We start from the raw sequence: 26,831 nt of genomic DNA on the forward strand, positions 1-26,831 counted from the left end.
GACTGAAGGAGGGCCAATGTGGTCCCAATCTTCAAGAAGAGAAAAAAGGATGACCCAAACAACTACCGTCCGGTCAGCCTCACGTCGATACCAGGCAAGATTCTGGAAAAGATTGTTAAGGAAGTGGTCTGCAAATACTTAGAAACAAATGCGGTCATTACTAATAGTCAACATGGATTTATCAAAAGCAAGTCATGCCAGACTAATCTGATCTCTTTTTTCGATAGAGTTACAAGCTGGGTAGATGCGGGGAATGCCATGGATGTGGCGTACCTGGATTTCAATAAGGCCTTCGACAAGGTCCCCCATGACCTTCTGGCAAGGAAACTAGTCCAATGTGGGCTAGGCAAAACTACGGTGATGTGGATCTGTAATTGGCCAAATGGACGAACCCAGAGGGTGCTCACTAATGCTTCCTCTTCATCGTGGAAAGAAGTGACGAGCGGAGATCATCAAGTTTGCAGACGACACCAAATAGGGAAAGATAGCCAATACTCCAGAGGACAGGAGCAGAATTCAAAACGATCTTGACAAATTAGAGAGATGGGCCAAAACTAACACAATGAAGTTCAACAGTGACCAATGCAAGATACTCCACTTTGGCAGGAAAAACGAAATGCAAAGATACAGAATGGAGGGGGGGGTGCCTGGCTTGAGAGCAGTACGTGTGAAAAAGATCTTGGAGTCCTCGTGGACAACAAGTTAAACATGAGCCAACAATGTGATGTGGCGGCAAAAAAAGCCAATGCGATTTTGGCCTGCATGAATAGGAGCATAGTGTCTAGATCTAGGGGAGTAATGCTACCCCTCTATTCTGCTTTGGTTAGACCACACCTGGAATATTGTGTCCAATTCTGGGCACCACAATTCAAGAGAGATATTGACAAGCTGGAATGTGTCCAGAGGAGAGCGACTAAAATGATAAAGGGTCTGGAGAACAAGCCCTATGAGGAGCGGCTTAAGGAGCTGGGCATGTTTAGCCTGAAGAAGAGAAGGCTGAGAGGAGATATGATAGCCATGTATAAATATGTGAGAGGAAGCCACAGGGAGGAGGGAGCAAGCTTGTTTTCTGCTTCCCTGGAGACTAGGACGCGGAACAATGGCTTCAAACTACAAGAGAGGAGATTCCATCTGAACATGAGGAAGAACTTCCTGACTGTGAGAGCCGTTCAGCAGTGGAACTCTCTACCCCGGAGTGTGGTGGAGGCTCCTTCTTTGGAAGCTTTTAAACAGAGGCTGGATGGCCATCTGTCAGGGGTGATTTGAATGCAATATCCCCGCTTCTTGGCAGGGGGTTGGACTGGATGGCCCATGAGGTCTCTTCCAACTCTTTGATTCTATGATTCTCCTGTGGTGGAGGAGGTCACTGATGACCCAGCAGCTCGGTGTTGCGATTTCGCACACCATTTTGCAGGTAAAGTCGCCCAGATACGCCTTGAGCATGACTCCAATTTCATCGCAGTTCCAGAAGAGGTGACGGAGGCATCTGCTTGTCCAATCTTGTGGGATTCTTTTAGGCGTGTTCTTCCTGAAACCGTGGAGGAGATTCTTGGGGCTGTGAGGGCGACCACCTCATCTCTAGACCCGTGCCCATCTTGGCTCATTAAATCAGCCAGGGAGGGGCTGGTCGATTGGTTTGTATTGATCATCAACGCATCGTTGGAGCAAGGGATTTTTCCATCTGGTTTGAAACAGGCTGTGGTTCGTCCACTCCTCAAAAAGGCTTCCCTTGACTCCACGGTGCTGAGCAATTACAGGCCAATCTCCAACCTCCCTTTCTTGGGTAAGGTGCTGGAGCGGGTGGTCGCCTCCCAGCTTCAGAGCTTCTTAGACGATACCAACTACCTAGATCAGTCACAGTCTGGTTTCAGGCCTGGTCATGGCACCGAGACAGCCTTGGTCGCCTTGGTGGATGACCTCCGCAGAGAGCTGGACAGGGGGAGTGTGACTCTGTTGGTTCTCTTGGACATCTCAGCGGCTTTCGATACCATCAATCATGGTATCCTTCTGGGTCGTCTCTCTGGGATGGGCCTCGGGGGCGTGGTTTTGTCGTGGCTCCAGTCCTTCCTCGAGGGACGAACCCAGATGGTGAAGCTGGGTGACGCCTGCTCAGACCCCTGGCCTTTGACCCGTGGGGTCCCGCAAGGCTCTATTTTGTCGCCCATGCTTTTCAACATCTACATGAAACCGCTGGGAGAGGTCATCCGGAGTTTTGGAGTTGGGTGCCATCTTTATGCGGATGACGCACAACTCCACTACTCTTTTCCACCTAATTCCAAGGAGGCTTCTCGGGTGCTGGACGAGTGCCTAGCCGCTGTGTCGATCTGGATGAGGAGAAACAAGCTGAAGATCAATCCCGACAAGACAGAGGTCCTCCTGGTCGATCGTAAACCGGATCGGGGTATAGGGTGGCTACCTGTGTTGGACGGGGTTACACTCCCCCTGAAGCCACAGGTCCGCAGTCTGGGTGTCCTCTTGGATTCTTCGCTCACACTTGAGGCTCAGGTGTCGGCGGTATCCGGGAGGGCCTTTGCACAATTGAGACTTGTGCGCCAGCTGCGACCGTACCTCGCGAAGGCTGATCTGGCCGGGGTGGTCCATGCCTTGGTCACCTCTAGAATGGATTACTGCAATACGCTCTACGTGGGGCTGCCCTTGAAGACGGCTCGGAAACTTCAATTGGTCCAGCGGGCAGCAGCCAGGATGCTAACTGGGGCTCATTATCAAGAGAGGTCTACCCCTCTGTTTAAGGAGCTCCACTGGCTGCCGTTTATTTTCCGAGCCCAATTCAAGGTGCAGGTGCTCACCTACAAAGCCCTGAACGGTTTGGGACCACCCTACCTGCGTGACCGCATCTCCATGTACGAACCCACACACTCTCTCCGGTCATCTGGGGAGGCCCTGCTCGTGATCCCACCCATGTCACATGCGCGCTTGGTGGGGACACGGGACAGGGCCTTTTCTGTGGCGGCCCCCCGACTTTGGAACGCCCTTCCAAAAGAGCTTCGACAGGCCCCTACTTTAGCAGCTTTCAGAAAGAACCTAAAAACTTGGCTGTTCCGATGTGCCTTCTCAGATTAGGAATTCCCCATCCCAAGTCCTAGAAGCACTTTAGTACAATTAATATTGCTGCACACCGCACTATTTTAATCCTATGTGCCTCCTGCCATTTCAGCACTTTTAACCCTGTACCCCATTGCTCTGGCCGGCCCAGTTTTAAAGTGTCCTGATGTATTGTCACTGTTGTTGTTATTCTGCTTAACTATTTGATTTGCTTTGTTTATTGTTGTGTTGTTTTTTACTGTATTGTGTTCTGAGGCTTCGGCCTATGTAAGCTGCATCGAGTCCCTCGGGAGATGCTAGCGGGGTACAAATAAAGTTAATAATAATAATAATAATAATAGGAAAATAGCCAAATTGAAATCAAATCTGGATTTTAAATTTTTATTTGGTGTGCGTTGGACGAGGGGTAGTCTTATACGGCGGGTATATTCTATACTCTATATTTTAATTGGAATAGTTAGATGCCCAGTCGTCTTATATGCTCCGGCACTTTCTTTGCTTCCTTTTAATCCACCAATAGAGAAAACTTGTATACCTTACAGTATTGTGTGTTGATACTCTTTTTTTATACATGTGTCATTAGGAATGTTTTGGGATGGCTGTGTGGTAAACATGCAAGAGCAAAATTCTTTGGTTTTCTCCCTCGAGTCTAACACAGTGGTTCTCAACCTGTGGGTCCCCAGATGTTTTGTCCTTCAACTCCCAGAAATCCTAACAGCAAGTAAACTGGCTGGGATTTCTGGGAGTTGTAGGCCAAAACACTTTGGGACCCACAGGTTGAGAACCTTTGCTCTCGTGCATGTTTGTTTCATACCTTTCTCTTGACATTTTTGGGTCTTTCCCCAATCCCTTTGCCATGCCTGTTTTATGCATCCAGCCCATCTCAAATCCTCATAAAATATTTATGGTATACATAGATATTACTTTAGACAGCACTCGTTGTGATGTCAGTGTTTTATATTTAGAACAAATGCATTATCATATCATTCAGTAGAAATCTCCAGAGTTCATTAGTGTACTATTGTTGTTAAGTCTTCCTTCTTTTTTTTTACAGGCATTTGTGAAGGATGTTCATGAGGATTCCATAACTGTTGCATTTGAGAATAAGTACGTATGGTCTACATGCTGACTTGTGAAGCGTGTTTGTGAATTGCATATAATATTAAAAAAGTCTTGTATGTTCAGTGAATTTAAATAACCTGCTGTCAAGGCAACTGCTTATGGTGAAAGCTGTTTACTGACACTGCCTCCATTTTCTTTAAATTGTAGAAGCACACATTTGCAAGCGATATTGATGGCAAGGGCAAAGTTTCCCACATGACAAAAATAAGGAGTTACACATAGCATGAATCAAATTTAGAAATCGTATATCCCAGCAGTCCTACCCACTGTATCCCCTGTGAGGAATGCTAAATACTAGGATCTAGTCATTTGCATGATTCCCACTCCTGGATTAAATCCAGTGGTTGGTCTCAAACTCATAAAATTGTAATTGTTTACATACAAATTAAGGTAATGGGTCGATTCTAGATAGAATTAACAATTAATCTAGATAGAGTACACGGAAGGTTTTTAAGAGATCTTCTAAATGTGCCTACTTGCGTGCCTAATGTGGTCTTGTTTCTAGAAACGGGTGAATGCTAACTGAGTATTTATTCATTTGTTTTGAATATTTATACCCCGACTTTCTCACCCCCCTGGGAGGGACTCAGGGTGGCTTCCAATCAGCAGCAATTCGATGCCTCAATATATTGAGGATTTGTATATACTCGAGTATAAGCCTAGTTTTTCAGCCCTTTTTATAGGCTGAAAATATTCCTCTCGGCTTATACTCAGGTCAAGATTATTATTTTACTCTGTTATTATTTTTATTACATTTATCATTTTACTCTATTATTACATTATTATTTTATTCTACTATTGTTGTTATTGCATGTATTATTTTACTCTATTATTACAGATTCTATTTATTATTGTTATTATTACATTTATTATTTTACTCTATTATTACTGTTATTACATTTCCATTATTTTACTCTATTAATTATTATTATTCAATTTATTATGTTTATTATTATTGGAAGAATACATAAGCACATTGAAGATGCTTAGTTGGACAGTCTTATCTAAAATTCCAGTGTTATGTAAATATTCACAAACATTTAACCTTCTGATGCCTCAATTAATTCAATTTTATTGGTATCTGTTTTTCTTTTGAAATTTACCAGGCACTGCTGCATTTCTCACTCTCGGCTTATAGTCAAGACAATATGTTTCCCCAGTTTTTGTGGTAAAGTTAGGTGCCTCAGTTTATATTTGGGTCGGCTTCTACTTGAGTAGAAGCCGACCCATAGTAAAAACAAACAGTTAATAATTATAAATAGTTAAAACAATGCAATTAAAATCTACTAAGAATTACAACTCTGGTGGCCATTATTAGTTGAAAACTGTGGTTGAATGCTCCATAATCCATTTCCAAACCATTGTCAACATTGTTATTGTCATTGTCCACTTAATTACCCCAAGGCCTGGTCCCACATCCACGTTTTTAACTTTTTTCTAAAGGTGAGGAGGGATGAAGATGACCTAATTTCCCCGGGGAATGAGTTCCACAGGCGGGAACTAGGGCCTGGACTCTGAAAATTAACCTATGGTTAAAAACAACTGGGAACAGGTTTACTACATCACCTCCGCTATGAAGCCTCCGTACCCCTTTGGGCATGGAGGACTGAATGAAAAGCAGCCTCATTTGGACTATCCACATGACTTCTTCTCCATTTCGGACTCAAAATGGTGCAAGAAAAATCCCTGGAAAAAAAAGGTTGCAGAACATTGCCCTGAGAGAGCCTAGAGCCCACTCAAATTCACCATGCTCTCTAGAGTTCTAAATTTACCATACAGGGAGCCATTCAAGACATGCAAATATCTAAAAAGTCTTACAGTGACTAAATATTGCAGACTCTTTATGAAGGGGAGATTAAATGTATTTCCCGCAAAGCTGTTAAGGGGCAGACTGTCTGGAATGCCTTACTCCCAAAGACTATGCCCCTAGGGAGGAAATGAAATAGAAACAATAGAACACATTTTATTGCAGTGCCTTTATTTATTTATTTTTATTTATTTATTTAAAGCATTTCTATTCTGCCTTTCTCACCCCGAAGGGGACTAAGGGCGGAGCACAGCATATACACTGCAAACATTCAGTGCCGGGACACAAATTCACATACAATACATAAACATAAAAAAAAAATTATCAAAATATTAAAATACACCATTTAAAACTGTCCTAGACATCCGCGTCAAATCTAATTGGCCTGGTCATCTTTCCTATTGCTGCTTTATTTCCCTGTCCCCAAAGCTTGGTCCCACAGCCAAGTTTTTACCATCCTTCCAAAGGACAGGAGGGAGGGGGCTGACCTGATCTCACCAGGAAAGGAGTTCCATAGCCGATGAGCAATCACCGAGAAAGCCCTATCTCTCATCCCCACCAAACGTGCCTGTGACAATGGCAGGACGGAAAGCAGGGCCTTCCCGGAGGATCTTAATCTCCACGATGGTTCATAGGGGGAGATGCGTTTGGAGAAGTAATTAGGGCCGAGGACATTTAGGGCTTTATAGGCCAAAGCCAGCACTTTGAATTGTGCCCGGTAGCAAACTGGCAGCCAGTGGAGCTACGGTAACATGGGAGTTGTATGCTCCCTGTATGCCGTCCCAGTTATTAACCTGGCTGCCTCTCGTTGGAATATTTGAAGCTTCCAAACAGTCTTCAAAGGCAACCCCACGTAGAGTGTTGCAGTAGTCTATCCTAGATGTAACGAGAGCGTGGACCACCGTTGCCAAGTCTGACTTCCCAACGTACGGGCGCAGTTGGCGCACAAGTTTTGATTGTGCGAACGCTCCCCTGGCCACCGCTGCAACCTGGGATTCCAGGCTCAGTGATGAATCCAGGAGAGCTCCCAAGCTGCAAACCTGTGCCTTCAAAGGGAGTGTAACCCCATCCAGCACAGGTTGCGATCCTATACCCTGTTTGGCCTTGCAACTGACCAGGAGGACCACTGTCTTGTCTGGATTCAACTTCAGTTTGCTTGCCCTCATTACTACACAGTGCAATGTAGCCAGCTTTTATATCCAATCTTGTCCCACATGACCAGCCACCCCCCTCAGAGGATTGTTAGATATCTTTTAGTACCACAGGCTGACTCTCAAAGTGGCAAAACTCCTCGCAGTGACAACAAGCCTGAGAAAGCAACTAACCACCGATGGGGCATTACTCGAAATCACGTAGTTGTATCTTGTACAATGGACTTCTCCTGAGATGAGAGAATTTATAATGGCTGGTGGTTTTACTGATGGATCTATGGACCATAATAAATGTTGCTGCTGCTGTTGTTGTTGAATTAACAATTGGACTCAGTCCAAAAACTCCCCTGCATAGTGATAGCCAGTGATTATATAGCTTGATGTTTGCTGGTCTTTTGGCTATTAATTTACATTATACAGTATTTCATTGTACCTCAAATGGTTCAAACATCAGTTCAAGTCAGTTGTCTTTGTAAGATATTATGCAACAATAAATTCAAGGACTAGCCTTAGTTGTCCCTTTAGAGTAGGCTGCCCAATTGAACGTCATTTACTTAAGTGCATCTTACATGTGCAGTGCCTAGATGGTCCAATTCTATTTTCCCCAAGCATAAAAGTGATGTACCTCATGCATATGGACTCACTGAAAACCATTCTCTCTTCACCTTACATGACCAGCATGCAAAAATCTTTAGCGAGTATGCTGTATTGAAATCCATAAAAAAATGCAGGTGACATATTTAGGATTGGTGCTTTCAATATTATTAGGATAATATTCAAGTTCATATGTGTGTAATAGTGTTTGAAATGTTAGATATCACCATTCTAACATGTAGTTGCAGGTAAATTAAATATTTTAAAGACTGAAGCCCAGAAGCTCTGCCATAGTTTTGAGATATTAAACTTTGGGAAGGATTGGGTCAAGTTAAGATCACACCACTTGGATGAACCAAACAAATATATTTTGCGAGACATGATATAAATAGAGTGTATTTCATTAAAAAATCTTCCTTTGCTTCAGAATTCAGTAAATGTAAGTAGACAGTACGACAAACATCAGAACTGTTATGAAAGATTGGAATAATTAGACAGGGTTGGTTATCTCAATGGACAAACCAGAATACCTATGTTATTGTTCTTTTTCACATTAACTCCAGGATCTCTACAACACATCTGTCTTCTAACTCTTTCCATCACATGGGAGTATTCTTTTCTCTACATTTTTGTCTTTCAGAATCTCACACTACTTTTTTTTTTTTTTTTTTTGGTTTTCTGCTTGGGTAGTATTTTGGTTACTTCTCTCTTTATGTTCTTTCCCTTAAACTAATTATGAAGCAGAAAGGGAATCAGTATAATCATTCTCTTGTCATTACTGTCAGATATCAATGGTGCTTTCCACAAGGAGGGTGGTTGAACAGACCACAGTTGCCTTATTTTGTATTGGTGAGCAGTAACATTTCAGTGAAAGATAGCAAATTAATTGGAATCATTTAATGACCAGCTTCCAGGACATTTATTAAGAACAACAACAACAAAACTTTATTTATATACCACTCTATCTCCCCAAGGGGACTCAGAGCGGTTTCCAAGTGACATAATCAATACATACAAAGAGAACAGCATGAACATAAAATTAACAAGACCAAATAAGCATTGAAAACCACAATAGCACATATATTTAAAATAATCCTGACTGTTCAAGGCAGTTTAAAAGGGGAGCTATAACTGTCCCATTGTCCTTGTTGCTCATACTTTTGTGGTTAGTTGGTTCATAAAACAGCTTCAGTTAAGGCGTGCTTGTAAGTAAGCCAACATAATTCAACAGCCTACATACAGAGGTGTTGACAGAGAAGTTACAGATAATTCCATCACTCTAATAAACTTCTGCATTTCTGTACTAAGGACAAAGGAGAGTATGCTGTATTTCCAACCAGTTATTTATCTATTTATCTAAATAAATAGATAAATATAAATAAATTTATATTCCGCCCTTCTCACCCTGAAGTGGGCTCAGGGCGGATCACAATGCACACATACACGACAAACATTCGGTGCCGCTTTTAGGCATACCAGACAGACAGATAGAGGTATTTTGGCATTTTCCAACTTTGGTGCCTGGAGGTTTGATTTATTCCAGCTGTCGCTCCATCCACTGTGACGACCTGGCCTTTTTGATCGTAGGATTTCCTTCCTTGTTCTTTGTTTTGTTTTTTAATCATTATTATTGAAAGTTATTTCATTACATGGAAAGAGGTAGAATATTTTGTGAGGGATAGGAAAGTGGGAAATAAGAGAGAACAATTAAAAAAATGTTTCTGTGTTTTGACTTCCATCTGCTTCTTGGTGGTGGCATCAAGTCTTAGAGTTAGTTTATGTATTCATTTTTTTTTCAAAAACCCAACCGTTCTTTCTATATCTACTATGTCTTTTACCTATATAGTATTACTTTTACCTATATAGTATTAATCCTTCTGTCTAACTGAGTGATCTGTAATATCTTTATATCATAACTTTGATATTTTCCTTTCTAAGATAGTTTTTTACCATTGACCAGTCTATCTGAAGTTTCTTTTTCTGTTGAAATGTTGTCATTAAATTTGTCAATCTGCCCATGTTCATAATCTCCATCAGCTTCACAATCCATTGGTCCATCAAAGATGTTTCTACATTCTAAGTTATTCTAGCAGCTGTTGATAAGTAATGGAACAGGGGTTCACACTCTTTAATCTTTTGCAAATTTATAATTCCTAGTAAATACAATTTGGGGTCTAATTTAAAATTAATTTGTAGTATTTTCTGTGTTTTTTCATGAATTTCCCTCCAAAATTTCTTGGCTTTATCACAAGTCCCACCATAAATCATAGAAAGTGTCCGTTTGTTTTCCACATTTCCAGCATGTATTTGTCATGTGGTTGTAACATTTTGATAGTCTTTGGGTGGTGATGTACATCACTCCCTCCTTGTTCTTTGATCGCCAGCATTTTATGGTGTCATAAAATACTTTCCCGCTAAAGCGGTGTTTAATTTCTCTACTCGCAACTCAGCTGCTTTCAAACTGCTTAGGTGAACAGTGAGCTTAGTCTGATGGTCGGGTGCTCAATCTGACTTGGACTTCGAATGGGCAACCTTCCAGTTGGCAGTGATCTATTTCTGCTGTCGATTAACCAGCTGTGCTACAGCCCAGCCCGATTAACCAGCTGTGCTAGAGTTGTTCAATTGATCTCATTCCCAGATGGAGAGAATGGGATGTAGTACTTTATTCCTCCTTTGCTACAGTCTGTAGCTGTCAGGTAAGTGCTTAAGGCGAAGCATAATTTGCAACTCTTAATGAAAAGGAAGTTTTGTATTTGTTTTCCCCAGATTTTGGTCACCAGTCTTTGCTTATCTTTCTACCTTGTGTTAGTTATCTTTTAATACCTTGAGTTTTTATTATGTATTTTAGCTGGCAGCCAGAGAGACAGATTCCATTCCACGATGTCAGGTTTCCTCCACCTACGGGGTACAATAAAGATATAAATGAAAGTGATGAAGTGGAGGTAAGAATGGTCATAATCCACATTTTTATGTGGAGGAAAAATAGCAATAACATGTGGGGGAGGGGGGGTTAAGAACATAGGCTTTGCTTAATGAGAGCTGCTTCATTGATAAATGGTAATGCACAAACTTTAAAAAGCTACCTGAAATCACCTAAGTGGATGCAAAAGTTGTTTCACATTTGCATTATGCAATGATGCATTTTATGTTATTTTGTGTTGCTTCTCTTTCATTATTATGTAGCTGTACATAGATTCGATTCCTTATTTATACAAGAAAAGGTATATTTTAAAAAACATTTGATATGGGTCAGTGAAAATAATGATAGCCCCATTCTCTGTAGCTCCTGCTTCCCAATATCGTGGTGACATTACTGTTTTGATGTATTGCCTCTCCGCTAGTTGACAGTATCTTTATTGCTTGACAATCCAATGTTATACACTATGATTTTGTTTAGGTTTATTCCAGGGCTAATGAAAAGGAACCATGTTGCTGGTGGCTGGCTAAAGTGAGAATGATAAAGGGTGAGGTAGGAATATATATATCTATATTAATACTATGGTTTTTATGTTGAGGGTGGTTTCTGTGTTTTAAAGTATTTGGGGGTCTTTTTTTTTCAAAATACTTTGTCATTTATTGAGCCATTTCTAATTTAATCTATACACTGAAGCTAAAAAATCTGTTTTCCTCCAAAGTAATCAGAAGGCCTGCTCATATGTAAAATAGAATAATTTCTCATCGCTTCTCAGTTAAACAGTGTCTTAGACGTTTGTGTTCTTTCCCTCCCCCCCCCCCCCATTAGTTTTATGTAATAGAATATGCAGCTTGTGATGCTACCTACAATGAAATTGTCACAATTGAGCGCTTAAGATCTGTGAATCCCAACAAACCTGCAACAAAGGATACGTTTCATAAAATCAAACTTGACGTGCCAGAAGATCTCCGGCAAATGTGAGTCTCTTGCTCTTTTATAAAGGTCTAAAGCTAAACACAACAGAAGTTTTTTCCTCTCTTTCGACCTGCAGCCTTTGGCATTAACAAAACAAAATGGCATTACAAGGTTCCCTAGACCCCATAATGGGATTTGGAAGTCCATAAGAGTCCTTGTTGGAAAGGGGAAATTGCCCCTCCCACTTCTAATAAAAACAGCTGCTTATATTATGTTCTGGTCAGAGAATTTTAAGGATGTGTGTTCTTATGTGTAAGAGTGTTCAAAATATTTTGTAGGTTATTGCCTACAAAGCTCTGTACAGTTTAGATCCAATCTATCTTTGAGACTGCATTTCCTTCTATGAACTATCGTGGGCCCTGAGATCTGCTAGGGAGCCTCCCTTTCAATTCTGCCTCAGTCTGAATTGCAGTTGGTGTGGGCAAGAAATGGGGCCTTCTTGTAGTGTCTCCCCGGCTTTGGAATGCCCTCCCTAAAGAGATTGCTGTATATACTCGAGTATAAGCCTAGTTATTCAGTCTTTTAAAACTGAAGAAGCCCCCTTTGACTTATATGCGGGTTAGGGTCCTGGCAGGAAGGTGTGGGGCTGAAATAAGGGCTTTCTAGGATGTTCAGATTGTCTGGGGAGACCCTGCTCTCGATCCTACCTGCGTCACAAATACATTTGGCAGGGATGAGAGACAGGGCCTTCTCAGTGGTGGCCGCACGGCTATGGAACGTCCTTCCTAGGGACATTAAATCAGCCCACTCCCTTTTACCATTCTGGAAAATAGTCAAGACTTGGCTTTTTGTGCAAGCGTTTGAAAATGCAGGGTAACAGACATAGGAATATGAAACAACTGGATGATGAGATTGGACAACGTTTTGAATAGGAGATGCAAATGATTTATGTCTTACTGATCTTGGTATGGTTTTATATTATACTAGCCGTCCCCTGCATTGCTGTGGCCCACTCTGGTGGTCATGGGGGTTCTGTGTGGGAGGTTTGGCCCAACTCTATCGTTGGTGGGGTTCAAAATGCTCTGTGATTGTAGGTGAACTACAAATCCCAGCAACTACAACTCCCAAACGTCAAGATTCTATTTTCCCCAAACTCCACCAGTGTTAACATTTGGGCATATTGAGTATTCATGTAGTTTAGTTTTGGTCCAGATCCATCATTATTTGAGCCCATAGTGCTCTCTGGATGTAAGTGAACTACAACTCCAAAACCAAAGGACACTGCCCACCAAACCCTTACAGTATTTTCTTTTGGTCATGGGAGAACTGTGTGCCAAGTTTGGTTCAATTTCATCGTTGGTGGGGTTCAGAATGCTCTTTGACTGTAGGTGAACTATAAATCCCAGCAACTACAACTCCCACATGACAAAATCAATTTTTTTGAGTGAAGGACATACATTGGGTTGTTAGGTGTCTTGTGTCCAAATTTGGTGTCAATTCATCCAGTGGTTTTTGAGTTCTGTTAATCCCACAAACGAACATTACCTTTTTACTTATATAGATGTTAATGTTTTTAAATGTTTTATGGTGTTGTTGGGCATTGAATTGTTGCCTCTGTAAACCACCTTGAGTCACCTGCAGGCTGAGAAGGGTGGTATACAAATATAGTAAGTAAATAAATAAATAAATTCTTTCAGCCCCACACCGTCCTGCCAGGACCATCACCTCTCTGCACAGCAACCCAGCTCTCCTCCTCTTTCACACAGTGTGCAACTTCCTCTCCTCCTCTCTTGACATAGTGCGCACCTTCCTCCAATCCAATAAGCCTTTATTGGCATATATAACAAGACAGTATAAAATACACCTCCATGCCCTCCTCTCTTGGTGCAGCGCGCCCCTTCCTCTCCTCCTCTCTCGGCGCCAGCCTTTCCCACTTATCCTTATTTGTATACATGCAGCATTTTCCCCATAATGTTTAGTTAAAATAAACTATGGTGGTTATTGGAAGGATACGTAAGCACATTGACATTGAAGAAGGTTAAAAAAATGATTTCATCAGAGTTGGACAGTCTTATCTCAAATTACAGTTTTCTGTACATTCAAAAACATTGAACCTATCGATGTCTCAATTCATGGAATTTTATTGGCATTAATTTTTATTTTGAAATTTACCAGTAGCTGCTGCATTTCCCACCCTTGGCTTATACTCGAGTCAGTAAGTTTTCCCAGTTTTTTGTGATAAAATTAGGTGCCTTGGCTTATATTCAGGTCGGCTTATACTCGAGTATATATGGTAGATTAGTCCCATCTCTCCAAGTTTTCCGCACACACCTCAAAACATGGCTTATTAGTGGTTAGTGCCTTAATTACTAAATCCGAGGACTAATGATAATAATAATAATAATAATAATAATAATAATAATAATAATAAATCTTTATTAATACCCTGCCACCATCTCCCTGCTGGGGACTCGGAGCGGCTTACATGAGGCCAAGCCCAGACAACAAATTGCATCAGAATAAAACTGAACACGCAAACAATGAACAACAACATCATAATTACATAACACATATGAATACATAATGATATAAAATTACAATAAACACAATCACAATGACAATGGGTGGGCTATATGTAATGATTAAAAGAAAACTGATTAAAAACTGATTAAAAACTCAAGTGAGATAAGGAGAAGCAGGTTATTTGCGGAGAAGGCTCATTAAAACGGGGGTTGTGGAATCAGGCTTTCCCACAAAGGGGGGGGGGGGCACGTATACTCCAATGACAGAATGTTGAGGCTAAGCAATAGTGTGAAGTTGTATATTTACTCACCAAAGGCGCAGCAGAAGAGCCAGGTTTTAAGGTTCTTTTTAAAGGTTTCTAGGGTAGGGGCTTATGGGGCTGATATTGTATACAGGATGCTGTATCTGCAGCCTTTGCTGGGTTTTATTGTATCTTTTAAATCAAGGTAAAACTGTTGGGTAAATTTACATTGTTGTTGGTTTATATCATTTTGTATTTTGCTGTATTTGTATATGGTTGCACTATTTAGTGTTTTTTTTTTGTGAGCCTCCCCGAGTCCCTTTGGGGAGAGGGTGGTGGGATACAAATAAATTTTTATTTATTATTACTATTATTATTACTTAATAGAATGTGTTAAAAGGCGCTATACACAGGCGCTATACACAGAACCTAATGAATTTGTTTATTATTTATTTATGTACTATATTTATATCCTGCTTTTCCCTACCCTGGAGAGGATTCAGTATTTCAATGCCTTAACAACAATATACAGTTTAAATTTATTTATTTGTTTATTTATTTATTTCTTCTTCGTGATGTCTGTTGAAATGAGCACATGTGATAGTTGATGCACCTGTGCAGCAATCATTGAAAAACTCTGACAAGCTGACAAGGCTTGTGGCTGCCGCCCCGCCCCTCTTCCCCTTGAGGCATATAAGCCAGATGAGGGGCTGTAAGTGTAGTTCCTTTTTTTCCAGCCGCCTAAACAGCAGCATTTGGGAACCTCTCTGACTGTACTTTAAATATACCACTTGTTTCTTCGGATTATTCTCTTTTCTCCAACCCTGACTTGAACTGTGTTTCCTTTACTTTCTGGTGCCCTGACCTGGTCTGTATTATGGCTATGCTTAAAAAGTGTGTGTCTTGTGGGGAAACGCTCCCTGACTCAGACGGTCACACTATGTGTGTAATTTGTTTGGGGGAAGCACATTCAGTGCAAACTTGCTCTGCCTGTAAGGCTTTTACGCCCCAGGCAAGAAAGAGCAGAGAGCAGCAGCTTAAAAATGTGCTGTATGAGAAGGCTCTTCTCATACAGCATCTGGGCGCCGAGTTACCTCAGAGCCTCCTGACTCTTCTTTACAGGTTCTGACTGTGCAGCCACCTACCTCAAAGAGAAAGGGTGTGCATGCAAGAACTCCTTCTCCACTGAAGACAGGAGGAAAGAAGAAGCAGAAGCGTTTCTGACTCCCGCTGCCATCTGTGCTCCCCGCCGCCTGGCTAGCAGCGTACTTCACCAGCGCCGCAGTCTCCCTTGTTGGAGCAGGCCTTGCCGCCAATGTCTTCCTCTTCGGGCCCGCCCCAAGCTCTCCTGCATTCTTGGACCTCTCGAGGCCGGAGCCCAGGGCCATATGACCATTATGCCTCCCCAGTGGCACATCAGCCTGAGGGGCACCGCTCTCCCTCTTAGGGGAGAGGCTTTGTGCATTACTCGCCTGGAGGAAGAGCTTATCATCTCACTCCAGTGCAGGAACCACGGGCTTATGTTGCTTCTGTGCAGCACTGCCCTCCTTCTGTGCCTTTAAATCTCTCGCAGCCACAGGGGGTACATACTCCTTCGCATGCTGGAGAGCAGGAGGCAGCATCTCTTTCTGACTCAGGGTCTTCTGTAGGTCCTGTTCAGCCTCCAGATGCTGCTGAGCCTCAGCCCTCACTTGTTTCAAAAGACGCTTCAGCTTTCTTGACCCTTATGATACGTATGTCTAAGGCCCTTAATTTGACTCCAAAAAAGGAGCAGCAACCAGTGGAGGATCCTATGTTTCCTCCTGATGAGGAAATTAGACAGCCACTGGCATCTACCTCTTTACCTGCCACTGGCATCTACCATATTTGCTCCAGCTTACTAAAAAGCCCGATCAGGCTCCATCAGTGGTGCCCGTGGTTTCTAGGGCATGGGACGCACGCTACTGCATTGATCTTGGGTCTGCAGACTGGGTAGCACGGCCACCTAAATCCAATACGGTGGTGGTGAAGGTCGCCAAGTGTAAGCAGTCCCATAAGACTCAGCCCACTCCTCTAGATAAGGAGGGCAAGAAGCTGGAAGCCATGGGGAAGAAGGTCCACGCCAATGCAAGTCTAACAACTTGGATGACGCATTATGGAGCACACATGTCTTCCTATAATACTTTTTTGTGGAACAAAATTAGGCCATTTCTGGATCTCCTTCCATCTCCTCAACAGAGTGTGGCCAAGGCTTATTATCGTGAGGCTCTTGTCCTTGCTTGTGCTCACAAGGACATGGCTCAACACACTGCTAATACAGCAGGGAAGCTGTTCTCCCTTGCCACATCTATACAGCGACATGCGTGGTTGTGTATCTTCACCTTTCCAGAGGAAGGAAGAATGTTGGCAGAAGACATGCCTGTTCATGATGATGGGTTAGTCAATCCTGAGACTGATACTAACTTGAAGGAGTCTTAGGAAGTACTGCAGGCAGCCAACAAGTATGGCTTCACGCAGCCTTTGTCCCGTTCTCACTCTAGGGGCCAGCAGCTCTCTTCCTCTTACTCCAGAAGATCTTTTCCATCTTGTTCTCGCACCTCCACTCAGCCACAAGCTCCACGCTCCCTGAAACTGCAGACGGAGTCTTCGAGGGCAAACGTCGTTTTTAGTGACATCTCCCTTCCCCACCCCTTTCACTTCCTTCACAAGGTGTCTTCACTTCCACCTTCTACTCGCCCACCACTGCTTGTGCGCTTTGGCACACGTTTGGCCGGCTTCTACGAGGCATGGAGATCTATCACCATAGGTGGGTGCTGGATGTGGTTCGCCACGGCTACTCTATTGAGTTCGAGAATCCTCCACGCCTTGGCTTTGTTAGAACTAGGCCGCCTTCAGATGTCCTTTTGGATGAGGTTCGCACCCTCCTCCAGAAAGGGGCAATTGTGCCGCTTCACCCTTCTCAGTTTTCTTCTGCTTTTTTCTCCACCTATTTCTTGGTCCCTAAGAAGGATGAAGGCCAAAGACCTATTTTGGATCTATATGGCCTTAACCAATACATCCGACCACGCAAGTTTTGCATGGTGACTCTCCAAACCATCTTGCCACTTCTTCCTTGTGGGGCATGGTTCGCCACAATAGATCTGAAGGATGCCTACTTCCACGTAGCCATCGCGCCGCGCCACCACAAGTGTCTCTCCTTCAAGATAGGCGACAAGGTGTATTCTTTCCGGGTTCTTCCCTTTGAAATCATTACTGCACCTCGGGTCTTTACCAAGGTCATGGCAGCAGTGACGGCTCACTTACCGGTGAAAGGGATCATGGTGTTTCCTTACATTGACGATTGGCTGGTCGTTGGGGCCTCTCGCTCGCAACTTCTGCAACATCTGGACTTCACACTCTCTTTACTGCAGTCTCGGCCTCGCGGTGACATCAGTTTTATCGGTGCGCATCTCAATTCCATCGAGTGCAAGGCATATCATCGTGAAGAGCGGTTTTGCAACCTCCAAGCAGCTGTGCAGCACATCTGTCACTCATCTTCTGTGCAGGCCAAGCATGTTCAGTCCACGCTGGGGCATATGGCTTCCACAACTGCTGTAACACCATTTGACGTCCTGCACTTTTGACCGCTGGAAGCGTGGTTCATCAGAGTGTTCGACCCTCTCCGCCACAGCCAGCACCACATGTTACATCCGCCAGAGTCCGTCCGGCGCTCCCTTCATTGGTGAGACTCTCTGCGACAATGTCTGCGTGGGCATGCTATTTCACCCTCCATGGCCTTCAGCAGTCGTCACCACCAACGCCTCTCTTCACGGCTGGGGAGCCCACTCGTGGCACCCTCTCCATCCAAAGCCTGTGGACATCAGCTGAGACCAAGCTCCATATCAACGTGTTAGAACTCACTGCTATCCAGAAAGCGCTCCGAGCCTTCGAACGCTCTCTTCAGGGCCGTGTGGTCCAGATTTGCATGGACACCACAACAGCCATCTGGTACCTCAACAAGCAAGGAGGGACACGGTCCCGCTCTCTGCTCCAGTTGGCTCTTGACATCTGGCAATGGTGCATTCCCCGGGAGATCCATCTTGTGACATTACATCTGCCCGGCAAAGACAACACGGTTGCAGACCACCTCAGCAGGACTGGGCCCACCAACCACAAGTGGGTGCTGCACCCTCACGAGGCTCACCTTTTCTTTCATCAGTGGGGATGGCCGGACATCAATTTGTTTGCAGCACCAGCCAATGCCAAATGTAAATGCTTCTGTGCCAGAATGCCGCAAGACACGCCACAGGGATGTCCGGAGGATGCCTTCCTCTACAGTTGGCACGGGCTCCTGTTGTACGCTTTTCCACCACTGCCTCTCCTCAGCAGAGTGGTGGCCAAGTTGGATGCGCACAGAGCCAACGCCATCCTGATAACACCTTGGTGGCCAAGACAACCCTGGTTCGCCCTCCTAAAGGCCATGGCTGCAGGCAACCATCTCACACTGAGCAGTCGGCCGGACTTGCTCACGATCCAGGACGGTTGTGTCCGTCCCCCAGACCTCGCCCTCCTCCGTCTAACAGCATGGTGGGTCAGGCCGCACCATTACCTCCAGCAGTAAAGGCCATCCTTGATGCTGCACACCGCCCATCTACACAGCGCTCATATGAGGTGAAGTGGAAGCGCTTTACTGCATTTACACGCCAGCATGGTGTGCAGCCTCTGCAGGCCCCTACTTCACTCTTACTTCAGTTCCTTGCGACGTTGGCAGATGAGGACCTGGTGCATTCTTCGATCAAGTGCTATCTTGCTGCTCTCTCAGCATATCGCCACAGGAAGGTGGCTCCTCATGGTTTCAGGACCCTCTTGTTCAACTCTTCCTTAGAGGGTACAGGAATCTCTGGCCACCAGTCTCCTCTCCACCTCCCTCTTGGCAGCTTGATTTTGTGTTGTCAGCATTGATGAAGCCACCTTTTGAACCTATGGCTATGGCTGATCTTTCTCACCTTTCATGGAAAGTTGCTTTTTTGGTGGCAGTCACCTCGGCTCGCAGATCCAGCAAGTTGTGTGCACTTCGTGTTGATGAGCCCTATCTCCGGTTTCATAGGGCCAAGGTGGTTCTCAGAACCGACAACTCCTTCCTTCCTAAGGTCGCTTTGGTGTATCATTTGGCTCAAGACATTGTGCTTCCAGCATTTTTTCAAGCTCCACAAACAGAACTTGAGCGGGCGCTTCATCATCTCGAGGTCTGCAGAGCACTCTCCTTCTACCTTCACAGGCCGAATGACTTCAGGCAGTCTCTTAGGCTTTTTGTGAAATACCGCAATGACACCAAAGGTCAGCCTGTTTCCCCCCAACACCTCTCGGCATGGGTGGTCTCTACCATTAGACTTGCCTATCAGATGGCGGGCAAAGATCTGTCTGTGTATCTGAGGGGCCATCCACGAGAGCAGTCGCTACATCGGCAGCTTATCTTCGTGGAGTTCTATTGGGCAACATCTGTTGGGCGGCGATCTGGACTACTCCGTTAACATTCGCCACCCATTATAAGATGGACGTCCAGTGAAGGAGGCATGCTGCGTTTGGCAGAGCAGTTCTCTTCTCGGCAGGGGCATGACGCCCACCATCCAAGGTTTGTGGCTTGCTAGTCTATCACATATGCTTATTTCAACAGACACCACAAAGGAGAAATGATGGTTGCTTACCTGTAACCATGTTTCTTCGAGTGGTGATCTGTGAAATTAGCACATCCCCGCCCTTCCTCCCCGCAGATCATGCATCCAGCCTCTTGCCGCTGCACGGCGGTGGGGAACTACACCTACAGCCCCTCATCTGGCTTATATGCCTCATGGGGAAGAGGGGCGGGGCGGCAGCCACAAACCTTGTCAGCTTATCAGTTTTCCAATGATTGCTGCACAGGTGCATCAACTATCACATGTGCTAATTTCACAGATCACCACTCGAAGAAACATGGTTACAGGTAAGCAACCATCATTTCCTGCGTTTGTAGCCCTCCCTTCGCACCCCCGAGGGGGGCCTCGCAGCGGCCTCACAGCAAACACCATCCGGTGTTGTCAATACATTTGAATTAAAATTAAAATCAAAATGAAATACATTAATACATTATAAAACATTACTATCACTATAAAACCATGAATACATTGTGTTTCTTTAAAGTTTTTCTAGAAGTTCTAGAAAGACATGAGAGCACAGGATTCTATGTTCACATCAATTCATGATTCAAAGCATTTCGTAAATATTTCTTACCCGCCTCTCCTCGCAGCTCAAGGCGGGTTACAGCATAATTGAAACACTGTAAAACGAATAAATATTAAAGTACATTTGTATTCAGTTCTTGTGGGTTTTTTCGGGCTATATGGCCATGTTCTAGAGGCATTTCTCCTGACGTTTCGCCTGCATCTATGGCAAGCATCCTCAGAGATTGTTGGAACTGGGGGAAAAGGGGTTTATATATCTGTGGAATGACCAGGGTGAGAAAAAGGGCCTTTGTAAGTTGGGCTAGGTGTGAATCTTTCAACATTTGTATTGTAGGTGCGCGAAAGAATCTGCTCACAAGGACTTTAAAAAGGCAGTTGGAGCATTTTCGGTAGTGTACGATCCTGAAGCCCATCAGCTTATCATTTTGGTAAGTATTTCTAGAATTGGGGTATGTTCATTGAAGCTTGTTCGAGATGATACTAACAAAAGCTGTGTTTTCCCTTCAATTTTTAGTCTATCAATGAAGTAACAACAAAGCGCGCAAATATGCTCATTGATATGCACTTTCGGAGTCTTCGCACAAAATTATCATTGATAATGAGAAATGAAGAAGCCAGCAAACAGCTAGAGGTATTTCTTCTTGTAATATTTTCTCCCGGCTCACACTCAGTTGCATATTTCTCCAGCTTGGCATTAACATCCTCCCAATATTGATCGCAACATTTCCAAACAGGAAAACGACAGGAAGGAAAGGGGGATAAGTAAGCATAACCCAATTTGTCAGTGGCTTTTTGAATTGAGATGCACCTATAACTATATTATGCACCTATAACTATATTATAGGATCCGCTTTTGTGTTACCCCTATTTATTTACTTATTTATTTATTTACAGTATTTATATTCTGCCCTTCTCACCCCGCAGGGGACTCAGGGCGGATTACAATGTACATATACATGGCAAACATCAATGCCATAGACACACAACATATATCAGGGGTCCACAAACTTTTTAAACAGAGGGCCACGTCACAGTCCCTCAAACTGTTGGAGGGCCGGATTATAATTTGAAAAAAAAACACCATGGATTCCTATGCACGCTGCACATATCTTATTTGTAGCATAAAAAACACTTTAAAACAATACAATAATTAAAATGAAGAACAATGTTTACAAATATAAACTTATTCGTATTTCAATGGGAAATGTGGGCCTGCTGATGAGATAGGATTGTTGTTGTTGTATGCTTTCAAGTAGTTTCAGACTTAGGTTGACCCTGAGCGAGGGCCGGGTAAATGACACTGGAGGGCTGCATCCGGCCCCCGGGCCTTAGTTTGAAGACCCCTGACATATATAGACATACACACAGAGGCTATTTAACATTCCAGCTTTTCTTGAGGGTATTCTGGCCACTAGAGGAGCTGTCCCTTCACCGACCATTTGTGACACTGATGAAGTACTTCATCATTCTTTGCATGCTTGCTGGAGATTTTATGGCCTTGTAAATTAGTTAAATTTGCCTCCTGTTGAACTCCAGAACAGGAAACAGGGCCCTCTTGTCATTAATACATCACACCTTGGTTTAGGAAAAATACAATCCTTTTTATTGAATTATGAATATATAATAGATTGAAGTCCAAAAGTAAAAAAAAAAAAAAGCCAAAATGAAACAGCAAACAGCAATGTCCACAAAGCTTGCAGAAAATCCAAAGCAGTAATGTCCAGAAAATTCTCAATAGAAATCCATGAACAGATTAGCCCCTGCTATTCTCACTTGAAGCCAGAAATTCCCTTCAAGACCAGACCACTGGAAACTGGAAAACCCAGGAGGTTTGTACTTGATACTAAATGATGCTTGGTCTGAGGAAATCTCCCTCACGGGAACTCTTAAATCCCAAAAACCGATTCCGGCTAACTCTAATCTTTGGTTTCAATTGTCAAATTCTCTCGGACCTAGGTAAACATTGAGCCTCCCTGCGGTTCTGGCTTATTTCTGGCGGTTATCATTGACCCGACCAGGTGTCAAGTTATCTTGCAAGCTCGGACCAGAAGGAAAAGGGAGTGAATTTTCTTCTCTCCGTCTGACAGAAACTTTCTCATGAGAACTTGGCTTTTCCCTTGAAGCCTCTAAATCAAAGCTTGAAGGATTTTTACTGCCCAAAGTGTCTCCATCTTGAGCATCGTCCTCATTGATCACTTCAGCCTCACTAACCAAATTAGGCCCATCAACATTGGCATCAGCATTAGGCAATACAATCAAAGTTTCAGGTTCAGGTCCCAACATCTCCCCACATAAGTGGTACCTAAATTTACTGCTTGACAGATTTTATTTTTATTTATCGTGTCAGGGGCAACCAGACAATTGTATTACATTTCTAACAACAAAACAAACAGACAAAACACAAAATTTGCAAGCTTGGTAGTTGATTAAATGTCCTTTTACCAGTATCTGACCATTTGGAGTGCCTCTGGTGTTGCCGCAAGAATTGTGCACGTGGCAGGGCTCAGGTTGCATTGCAGCAGGTGGTCAGTGGTTTGCTCTTCTCCACACTCACATGTCATGGATTCCACTTTGTAGCCCCATTTCTGAAGGTTGGCTCTGCATCTCGTGGTGCCAGAGCACAGTCTGTTCAGCGCCTTCCAAGTTGCCCAGTCCTCTGTGTGCCCAGGGGGGAGTCTCTCATCTGGTTTCAGCCATAGATTGAGGTTCTGGGTTTGAGCCTGCCACTTTTGGACTCTCGCTTGCTGAGGTGTTCCAGCGAGTGTCTCTGTAGATATAAGAAAACTATTTCTTGATTTAAGTCATTGATGTGCTGGCTGATACCCAAACAAGGGATGCTTGACAGATGCAACTGTCTTCGAAAGTTCGAGAGCAAGCTACACAAATTGGTCAGAAGTTCACTCCGACCCGGGCCGGCTTCGAACTTGTGACCTTTCGGTCAGTAGTGATCTTAATGCAGCTGACTCCCAGCCAGCTGCGCCACAGTCCCTAAATGTAACTAAAATTATTGAAACTCTCTTTAGTATATTGTATTCTTCTCTTCATGTGTGAGGGGATCCCAGTTTGGATTGGAGTTTTATTATTTCTCCATACCGACAGGAAAGGCAATCAGAGCAGAAAAGAGATCCAACATATTACTCTTAAGCTATTTGCCATACTTGTAATCAGATTCTCCTAATTGTGAATATGTTTTTCCCCAGAGCTCAAGGCAACTTGCTTCGCGATTTCATGAACAGTTTATTGTACGCGAAGACTTAATGGGTCTGGCCATTGGCACTCATGGTGCTAATATTCAGCAAGCCAGGAAAGTACCAGGTGTGACGGCTATTGATCTTGATGAAGACACTTGTACATTCCATATTTATGGGGAGGTGAGTTGCACCTCTAGTCTTGGTTTAACTCTGCTTCTCTGACACCAGGACATAGCAGAGCTCAGACAGCCATTTTTATTTCATCTTTTCTCTGCAGGATCAAGATGCAGTGAAGAAGGCAAGAAGTTACCTTGAGTTTGCCGAAGATGTCATCCAGGTTCCAAGAAGCTTAGTAGGTACGTAGGTTTGTGGTTTGATTTTTAACTCAAAATGCTTTTTCCTTAGAAATAAATTCTGAAATCCAGTGGTACTTCCAGCTAGAGTAAACCCACTGACACAATGGGGGAGGTGTTTCAGCCTTAAGGTAGCATTCAATAGTTCAAAAAGCATACCTACTCCCATGCTGTGGACCTATTAACAAAAGACCCTCCCCATAAATGTACAGCAAAATAACTTAGCAGCAGCAGCATGACCCAACATCAGTAGCCCAAAGTTAAACAGAACAAAACACACAGAGACCAATGTTATCTCTTCCTTAGGATGCTTCTATTCACATGAGCAAAATTTTATCAGGTCTGAAAATTGAACATTTCTGTGTTCTTTTTATAGGAAAAGTTATAGGAAAAAATGGGAAACTCATCCAGGAGATTGTGGATAAATCCGGTGTTGTACGGGTTAGAATTGAAGCTGAGAATGATAAAAATATTCCACAAGAAGAGGTATGTGAAATGAGACTTACTTATTTTCAGATATTTCATATTAAGCCAAAACATTTTGTGAGCTATATGTTTTTATTTTACAGTCTTGTATATTTTAAATAATTGTGTTGATCCTAAATAAACAAGTGTGTTAAATAGGGATGTGCATATGAATCAATATTAGAAACATGCAGAAAAGGGGAAGTGGAATTTAGGAATTGAAACACCCACCAATCATTTTTGTTAAGATTCTGAAACATTTGGAGCTCAGTTTAATTTTCAGTATAAGCATTAAGCAATTTTGGTAAAACTGAGCTTTGAAAAACCAGTCCTTTTTCTTTAGCTCGATCGCCATAAGAAAGGCTCAGTGGGCGGGACTAAAGATAATGGGCGGGAGACTGAGAACACCACCATCTTAAATGTAGTTTGGGAAGGCAGAGATTTTAGGCCCTGCCTTAAACTACATTTTCAGAATACATCTGAAAATATATCTGACTATATCTGAAAACCCCAATGGCACCAACCATTTAGATTCAGTTTAATAATAATAAATAAATACAATAATTGAATCTGGAAAGAGGACTATAGTAAGTAAGTAATAGTATAAATCCGTGCTAAATGAATGTTATGTGGTTGTGTGTCATAAAGACAGACGGACATTCAAGGGAATTGCTGTTGTCGCTTTTGGGGGGAATAAATTGTTTTTGTGTAAACTTTTAAAACTGCGCCAAAATCTGTACATGTGTGAATCTTTCTGAAACTTCTAGGGATTGATGCCCTGGTTATCATGTGCATTGTATATAAAATTCAAGGAGATAGCTATTGTAGATTTTTTTGAAAAAATGATAAAATATTCCACTTTTTCAAAAATATTCCAATATTTTTAGGGAAAATGATAAAAATATTCCACTGGAGTACTTAGATAGATAGGGAACACTTTTCCTAAGACTATGCATGGTAGAGGTATAATTTATGCCTGGATTGATGTCATTTGCATTGTTGTTGGTTTATGTCCTGCTTTTTCCCCAAAATTGATACTCAAGGGGGCTTACAAAAATAAAAGGAAATACCAATAAATCAATAAAATGACACTTTATTAAAGTCTTTGAAAACAGTTCCTAAGAATAGAAGTTTTCACCTCTTAACAGAAGGACACTAAGAAAGGAAACATTGTAGTGAGAGAGTTCCAAAGTCTAGGTGTAACCCCCTATAGTAGTAGTAGTAGTAGTAGTAGTAATAACAACAACAACTTTATTTATACCCCACCACCATCTCCCCAAGGAACCCGGGGAGCGGCTTACATGAGGCCAAGTCCAACAACCCATCAATAAAACAACAAGCAATAAACAAAATAAACAATACTATTAGCATAACTCACACGTAGACAATAAAACACAAGAATTTAAAAACCTATGGCCGGGCCAGATGTAATAGTTAAAACTTTAAAAATAAATGCTGGACATGAACAAAGGATGTATCTAGTAGGAGGGTATTAAAACCAAAAGTGGAGAACACCCCAATGGGTAATTAAAGTACTTCTCATGATATTTGCAGGGGATTGCTTCCTTTATTCAGGGAACCCCTATGCTTTTCTGTACCGTGACATATACATAAAAATAAAAATAAATAAAACATATAAATAAGCATATAAACATATAAAAATAAATACACATATAAATAAAAATGTAATGTTCGTTTGTGGGATTAACATAACTCAAAAACCACTGGGCGAATTGAAACCAAATTTGGATACAATACACCTATCAGGCCAACGAGTGACCATCACTCGTAAAAAGACTGGAAAATACAGTGGAAAGGACTTAAAAAGCCGAAAAACAAAAAATACATAATGCATTCGCAAAACCGCATATATACACATATACACAGGTATATACACACACTAAGCATGTGCAATCCATGGTTCTAAATGGTTCTAAAGTACTTACAAAATTAAAGTTCTGGTTGTGAAAACTAGGGGGCACTGGTGCTTTGCATCTACAGTGTTGCTAAAGTTCTGGTGGTGAACATTTCAGAACTCTTAACAAAACTTTCCAAATTTCATTATTATTTCATTATTGGTGATTTTTATGACAGAACCTATTAGGAACTGCCATTTATAATAAAATTTTGAAAATTGTGTTAGAGTTCTGAAAGTTTCACCTCCAGAACTTTATCAACACTGTAGAAGCAAAGCACCAGCGCCCCCTAGTTTTCACCACCAGAACTTTAGTTTTGTAAGTAATTTAGAACCATTGATTGCACAAGCCTAAATACACATACGTATATACATACAAAACACATATATACATATTGGGC

The 26,831-nt window shown here is 42.7% G+C and overlaps 1 protein-coding gene across 7 annotated transcripts in view; it reads left to right on the top strand.

The window, feature by feature from the left end:
* FMR1 (fragile X messenger ribonucleoprotein 1) overlaps positions 1-26,831 on the top strand; it is an 87,240-nt gene that overhangs the window by 18,464 nt on the left and 41,945 nt on the right. For all 7 annotated transcript variants that reach the window (XM_060756449.2, XM_060756453.2, XM_060756448.2 and 4 more), the window contains exons 2-10: positions 4,118-4,170; positions 10,586-10,679; positions 11,135-11,206; positions 11,480-11,628; positions 20,841-20,934; positions 21,021-21,137; positions 23,707-23,877; positions 23,975-24,053; positions 24,427-24,536. In XM_060756449.2, coding sequence (XP_060612432.2) covers positions 4,118-4,170; positions 10,586-10,679; positions 11,135-11,206; positions 11,480-11,628; positions 20,841-20,934; positions 21,021-21,137; positions 23,707-23,877; positions 23,975-24,053; positions 24,427-24,536 — 939 coding nt within the window. The remainder of the gene's footprint in view (positions 1-4,117; positions 4,171-10,585; positions 10,680-11,134; positions 11,207-11,479; positions 11,629-20,840; positions 20,935-21,020; positions 21,138-23,706; positions 23,878-23,974; positions 24,054-24,426; positions 24,537-26,831) is intronic.

This window comes from Anolis sagrei, chromosome 10 (assembly GCF_037176765.1).
Source record: "Anolis sagrei isolate rAnoSag1 chromosome 10, rAnoSag1.mat, whole genome shotgun sequence".
Taxonomy (NCBI): Eukaryota; Metazoa; Chordata; class Lepidosauria; order Squamata; family Dactyloidae; genus Anolis; species Anolis sagrei.